Below are 6886 nucleotides of genomic sequence, written 5' to 3' on the forward strand. Positions count from 1 at the left end.
TCAAATCTTTGAATCTGCAAACACTCATCTTATCTACACTCCCATAAGTTTGCATTTCCTTATAACTATCACTCCTCATTCTCCTGTGCTCCAGGGAAAAGAGTCCTAACCTTTTCAACCTTTTTCCAGTCCAAGCAAAATCCTTGAAAACTTTCTTTGCTCCCTGTCAAGTTTGTTGCTAGCTTTCCTGTAGGTGGGTGACCAGAACTGCAGACAATACTCTAAATTCAGCATAAAATTGCAACCCCTTTACTTAGTGCCCTGATTTACCAAGGCCAAATTGCTAAAAGCTCTCCTATCTCTACTTTCCTTTCTACCTGTGCCGTTGCTGTGGATCTGTGTTCCCAGGTCCCTTTGTTCTATCGCACACCACAGAGTTCTGCCGTTCACTGTGCAACACCTCGCACTTTTCCACATTAAATTCCATTGGCCATTTTTCTACCCATCTTCCCAGCTGTTCCAGATTGCACTGCAAACTTTGATAGCCTTCCTCACTGTCCATTATGCCCTCGGTCTTTGTCTTATCCACAAATTTGTTGACCCATTTTTCCCACGATTTTATCAATTCCTTAATAGATGTAATAGCTACAGAGGAAGTGGAGTACAGGCAGACAATAAAGGTCATAATGGGAGGTCAAGAGCCCAGCGTATTGTGCCATTCATGTTACAGTGGGATAGAAGCTGTCCTTGAACTAGTTAGTACAGACTCCCAGTCTTCTGCATTTTCTGCCAGATGGGAGAGGGGAGTAAAGAATGTCCAGGTGGGTGTGGTCTTTGACTATACTGGCTGCTCTACTGGGACGGTGAGAAGTGTAGATAGAGTCCACGGAGTCCTGAATCAGAATCAGCTCTAGTATCACTGACAGATTCATTAAATTTCTTGTTTTTCAGCAGCAGTACGGTGCAAAATATAAAATATGACTATAAATCACTATAGAAATATGAAAAACTAATAGTACAGAAAGAGAGCAGAATAGTGAGGTAGTGTTCAATATCCACCCAGAAACCAGATGGCAGAAGGTAAGGGGCTGTTCCTGAAATGTTGAGTGTGGGTCTTTGACTCCTGCACCTCCTCTCTGATGGCACTAACAAGAACACAAGAAATAGGAGCAGGAGTCGGCCATGTGGCCCATCGAGCCTGCTCTGCCATTCAATAAGATCATAGCTGATCTGTCCATGGGCTCTTCTCCACCTACCTGCTTTTCCCCATCACCCTTAACTCCCCTACTATGCAAAAATCTGTGTAATGAGAAGAGAGCGTGTCCTGGATGGGAGGCGTCAGGAGCACCGTCTCGAGGCTGGTGCCCAGCTCCTCCAGTGCCAGCCTGATGATGCCAAGGGTGGGATCACACTGCAATCATGATATCAGCAGAAAGCCCTCTGGGTGGATGGAACGGATGCATCCACAGCCTTTTGCAGTCACGGGAAGAGCACTACCGTACTCAGTCTTGATGCACCCAAATCAGATGCTCGCTGTGGTGCCTGGTGAGAGTCAACGGGGACATGCTGGATTTCTTTAGCCTCCTCAGGAAGAAGAGGTGCTGGTGAGCTTTCTGGAACAGGATGTCTACGTGGTTGGACCGGGGAGGCGACTGGATGATTGTCACTCCTAGGAAGAGATTTGAAGTGATCAACTCTCCTGACGTCAGTACAATTAATGTAGACACGGGATTACGTTCGTAACTGTTTCTGCACCCCGTTCCAAAATCAATTAATATAGACACGGGATTACGTTCGTAACTGTTTCTGCACCCCGTTCCAAAATCAATTAATATAGACACGGGATTACGTTCGTAACTGTTTCTGCACCCCGTTCCAAAATCAATTAATGTAGACACGGGATTACGTTCGTAACTGTTTCTGCACCCCGTTCCAAAATCAATTAATGTAGACACGGGATTACGTTCGTAACTGTTTCTGCACCCCGTTCCAAAATCAATTAATATAGACACGGGATTACGTTCGTAACTGTTTCTGCACCCAGTCCCAAAATCAATTAATATAGATACGGGATTACGTTCGTAACTGTTTCTGCACCCAGTCCCAAAATCAATTAATATAGACACGGGATTACGTTCGCTGCTTCTGCACCCCGTCCCAAAATCAATTAATATAGACACGGGATTACGTTCGCTGTTTCTGCACCCCGTCCCAAAATCAATTAATGTAGACATGGGATTACGTTCGTAACTGTTTCTGCACCCCGTTCCAAAATCAATCAATATAGACACGGGATTACGTTCGCTGTTTCTGCACCCCGTCCCAAAATCAATTAATATAGACACGGGATTACGTTCGTAACTGTTTCTGCACCCACGTATGGCTCTGATCGGGATAAAAGGTTGGGAAACTCCCATGGGAAAGTTAGATGAAATTTAGAATCTTCTTTTCAAAAGGCGAGCGGGTGCCAGTTTGTATCTGGTCGTGAGTTGAAGTGATTGGTTTCACAGCTCAGTGGGGGAGCAGAGAGCAAATGCAAAGAGGGCGCTACAACACCTTGAGGGGCATCATCAAAGGCCGTCCGACCCCGCCCCGACCTCACGCGTCCGTCTCCTACACTATAATACAGGCAGCCCCGGCCACTTCTGTAGTGAAGCTCATTGTCCTCCCCAGGCCGGATCTAGCCAGCGAAAACTCCGCTCCGCATTTCACCTCCGTTGAAAGCTTTTTATCGGCGGTCTGACAACTCAAGTCATTCACCTCCGCGCAGGTACCATCCGCCTCCGCGCTGGGATCTTCAGCTCCGCTCTGGGACAAGCCAACTCCGCGCTGGTGCCACAGCCCAGCAATGAAGATGGCAACTGAATCCACTGGTTTAAAGGAAGTTAAAAAGGTAAAAATATTTAACAGTCTATCGGGGGTGTTTTTCTGGCAGGGAGTGCTGGTTGTAGCAAGCATTAATAACCGTTTATTTATTCAAATCCCCTCCGCTATCAGATTTCTGAACGGACGATGAACTCTCTATATAAGTATTTTTGGATTACTTATATAGTTTTAAAAAATTTCTTATTATAATCAGGTTTTTAAAACGTATTGCGCTGTACTGCTACCGCGAAACAATGACAATGATACTAAACCGGATTTTGATTCCGGTCTGAAGTGTCCCCGATGTCCACCCAAGCCGGGCAGAAGCGGCTGTTCGCGACCAAAATGTGCGACCGCTTCCCAAGGGCCGTGAATTTTTAAAAAAGACCTTCTCATTCATTTTTTCCTACAGCTGTTAAAACCCTTGGTGGAGAAGCGGAGGCGAGATCGAATGAACCGCAGCTTGGATCAGCTCAAAACTTTTCTATTGAAACACACCCATAACGAGGTGAGGGACCGCGGATCGGCAAGTCAGCGCTGCCCCCCTCCCACCCCTCCTTCCTCTGCGCGCTTGCCCGTGGCCCCAGGCTCCCGACTATCCAGTCCAGCGCTGCCCCCCTCCCAGCCCTCCTTCCTCTGCGCGCTTGCCCGTGGCCCCAGGCTCCCGACTATCCAGTCCAGCGCTGCCCCCCTCCCAGCCCTCCTTCCTCTGCGCGCTTGCCCGTGGTCCCAGGCTCCCGACTATCCAGTCCAGCGCTGCCCCCTCCCAGCCCTCCTTCCTCTGCGCGCTTGCCCGTGGCCCCAGGCTCCCGACTATCCAGTCCAGCGCTGCCCCCCTCCCAGCCCTCCTTCCTCTGCGCGCTTGCCCGTGGTCCCAGGCTCCCGACTATCCAGTCCAGCGCTGCCCCCCTCCCAGCCCTCCTTCCTCTGCGCGCTTGCCCGTGGTCCCAGGCTCCCGACTATCCAGTCCAGCGCTGCCCCCCTCCCAGCCCTCCTTCCTCTGCGCGCTTGCCCGTGGTCCCAGGCTCCCGACAATCCAGTCCAGCGCTGCCCCCCTCCCAGCCCTCCTTCCTCTGCGCGCTTGCCCGTGGTCCCAGGCTCCCGACAATCCAGTCCAGCGCTGCCCCCCTCCCAGCCCTCCTTCCTCTGCGCGCTTGCCCGTGGTCCCAGGCTCCCGACAATCCAGTCCAGCGCTGCCCCCCTCCCAGCCCTCCTTCCTCTGCGCGCTTGCCCGTGGTCCCAGGCTCCCGACAATCCAGTCCAGCGCTGCCCCCCTCCCAGCCCTCCTTCCTCTGCGCGCTTGCCCGTGGTCCCAGGCTCCCGACAATCCAGTCCAGCGCTGCCCCCCTCCCAGCCCTCCTTCCTCTGCGCGCTTGCCCGTGGTCCCAGGCTCCCGACAATCCAGTCCAGCGCTGCCCCCCTCCCAGCACTCCTTCCTCTGCGCGCTTGCCCGTGGTCCCAGGCTCCCGACAATCCAGTCCAGCGCTGCCCCCCTCCCAGCCCTCCTTCCTCTGCGCGCTTGCCCGTGGTCCCAGGCTCCCGACTATCCAGTCCAGCGCTGCCCCCCTCCCAGCCCTCCTTCCTCTGCGCGCTTGCCCGTGGTCCCAGGCTCCCGACAATCCAGTCCAGCGCTGCCCCCTCCCAGCCCTCCTTCCTCTGCGCGCTTGCCCGTGGCCCCAGGCTCCCGACTATCCAGTCCAGCGCTGCCCCCCTCCCAGCCCTCCTTCCTCTGCGCGCTTGCCCGTGGTCCCAGGCTCCCGACAATCCAGTCCAGCGCTGCCCCCCTCCCAGCCCTCCTTCCTCTGCGCGCTTGCCCGTGGTCCCAGGCTCCCGACTATCCAGTCCAGCGCTGCCCCCCTCCCAGCCCTCCTTCCTCTGCGCGCTTGCCCGTGGTCCCAGGCTCCCGACAATCCAGTCCAGCGCTGCCCCCCTCCCAGCCCTCCTTCCTCTGCGCGCTTGCCCGTGGTCCCAGGCTCCCGACAATCCAGTCCAGCGCTGCCCCCCTCCCAGCCCTCCTTCCTCTGCGCGCTTGCCCGTGGTCCCAGGCTCCCGACAATCCAGTCTTGCGCGAACCCCAATCTCCAGCTTTCGCGTTTTACCGCTTTTCTCTCTTTAGACTTTCCGGAATGGTAAAATGGAGAAGGCTGAAATCTTAGAAATGACAGTCCAGTATCTGAAGACAGCGACACTCCCAAATTTCCAGGGTGGGTATCCGCTGGTTGCTGGGTGCGTGGGAAGGGGTAGGGGATGCGGGTGGGTTACAACGCCCCGGTACTGCGTTACCTTTCCGCCACTGCTCCCACCTCAGCTTCCGGGTGTCGTTTCCCGCCGGAGTTCTCCCCTTTAACTCGGGAGTTAGAGTGGGACCACGCCATTCCACCGAGGCAATGGATGCGTTACCGAGAATGTTTCGTGTTTGAGTGCAGTCGTGTATCGGGAGTTTGACACGGATAGTCTATCAAATGGAGATAAGGGTATTTTCTCGGCGGGAGGTGGGGGGGGGTGGTTCTTTGGAATTGTCCACTGCAGAGAGGAGTGAGGGGGTGGGTTCGGTGAATGAGTGGAGGACGGGAATGAGTTCTGTTCCATCGGGCAGTGGAGGCGGGGGGGGGGGGGTGGTTCTTTGGAATTGTCCACTGCAGAGAGGAGTGAGGGGGTGGGTTCGGTGAATGTGTGGAGGACGGGAATGAGTTCTGTTCCATCGGGCAGTGGAGGCGGGGGGGGGGGGGGGTGGTTCTTTGGAATTGTCCACTGCAGAGAGGAGTGAGGGGGTGGGTTCGGTGAATGTGTGGAGGATGGGAATGAGTTCTGTTCCATCGGGCAGTGGAGGCGGGGAGGGGGGGGGGGTAAAGATGAACTTAGATCGACCGCGGTCTTATCAAATGGCGGCGGGCGGTTTACAGGTCTGTCTGAATTTCAGAATTAAGGTACTGGGTTACTAGACTGGTACCTCGGAATCGGTGAGGTAGAGGCTGAGTGGGGAATGAGGGATCTGACCGGGGAGAGGAGGGGAGACGACCTCGAACGAGAGGTCACTGAACGTCACAGATATCTGAGGCGATTCTTTTTCACTGGTTGGTCTTGGGGTCTTTCACAAAAGCGGGTGGAAGCACAGTCTACGAGAAGTGATCCTGAAAGAGCAGGCGGGTGAAGTACTGCAGACATAACCTGACGGAATCGCGGTGTGGCTGGAGTCGTTCCGACAGGAACTGTCTCCCGAATTTCCCAAACCTGCAGTACAATCGCTGTGTTAGGAAGCTTTAGGGTTTGTCCAAGTTACTAACCGTGGCTATTGTTAAACAGGGCACGGCTCGGGGATCCCGCGGCTCAACTACCAGGCCGGGTTTCAGGAGTGCCTCTTGCAGGTGACTACCTTTGTCCAGAGCTGTGCTTCCATCAACGCGCAGGCCAAGAGCAGCCTGATGGAGCGGCTGGCTGACTTTGTGGACCAACCAAGGGCGGAGAGCCAGAGCGGCCAGCAGGTCAACTGTGGGAGCGCTCGGAGAGCGGCTGCGGGGGCGTGCGACACATGGCCCGGGCACACCTCCACCTTGAGGCCGCTGGCCGTAGTACCGGGGGTCGCTATTAATCGCCAAACACAGCAAAGTTCGCGCCTCCTGGCAAGCCAAGGCACCCCATTACAGCAGGCACAGAACCCGGTCAGTGCCCAAACTGGGAACCACGAACTCGTTCGGCAGGGTTGCGCACACTTTGGGGAATTCCCCCAGAAAGTGATGGGCTGGCAAGGCCCCGTCTGTGAACAACAGAGTTCCAGCAAAGTGACTGTACCACACAGCGTTTGGAGACCCTGGCCTTAACTTTCCGGAATCACCTTACCTATCCATTTCCACCTTGCCCACCCACCCTTTCGCGCTGTATCTATAATAAAGCTTATCTATATTTTAAGATTTTTGACCATTTAAAAATATTCTTTAATATTTCCTATGTATTCTGTGCGTCTCTCATTTCAATTATTTTGTATATTTTGCAATAAAATTTTAACGTAATTATTGGTTTGAATTGGTAAATTGCAACAAATAACGTAATTCCACTAACAGGTTATGGCTGGTTCCCACTGGTC

The 6886-nt window shown here is 53.9% G+C and overlaps 1 protein-coding gene across 1 annotated transcript; it reads left to right on the forward strand.

The window, feature by feature from the left end:
• The first annotated feature begins 2722 nt into the window (after positions 1–2722).
• LOC132397512 (transcription factor HES-7.1-like) lies at positions 2723–6623 on the forward strand. The gene is made up of 4 exons (XM_059976342.1): positions 2723–2833; positions 3218–3313; positions 4922–5009; positions 6109–6623. Exons 1-4 carry the CDS (start codon positions 2789–2791, stop codon positions 6621–6623), a joined length of 744 nt encoding a protein of 247 aa, XP_059832325.1. The 5' UTR covers positions 2723–2788.
• Positions 6624–6886: the final 263 nt, after the last annotated feature.

Source organism: Hypanus sabinus, chromosome 7, assembly GCF_030144855.1.
Source record: "Hypanus sabinus isolate sHypSab1 chromosome 7, sHypSab1.hap1, whole genome shotgun sequence".
In the NCBI taxonomy this organism is placed as follows: domain Eukaryota; kingdom Metazoa; phylum Chordata; class Chondrichthyes; order Myliobatiformes; family Dasyatidae; genus Hypanus; species Hypanus sabinus.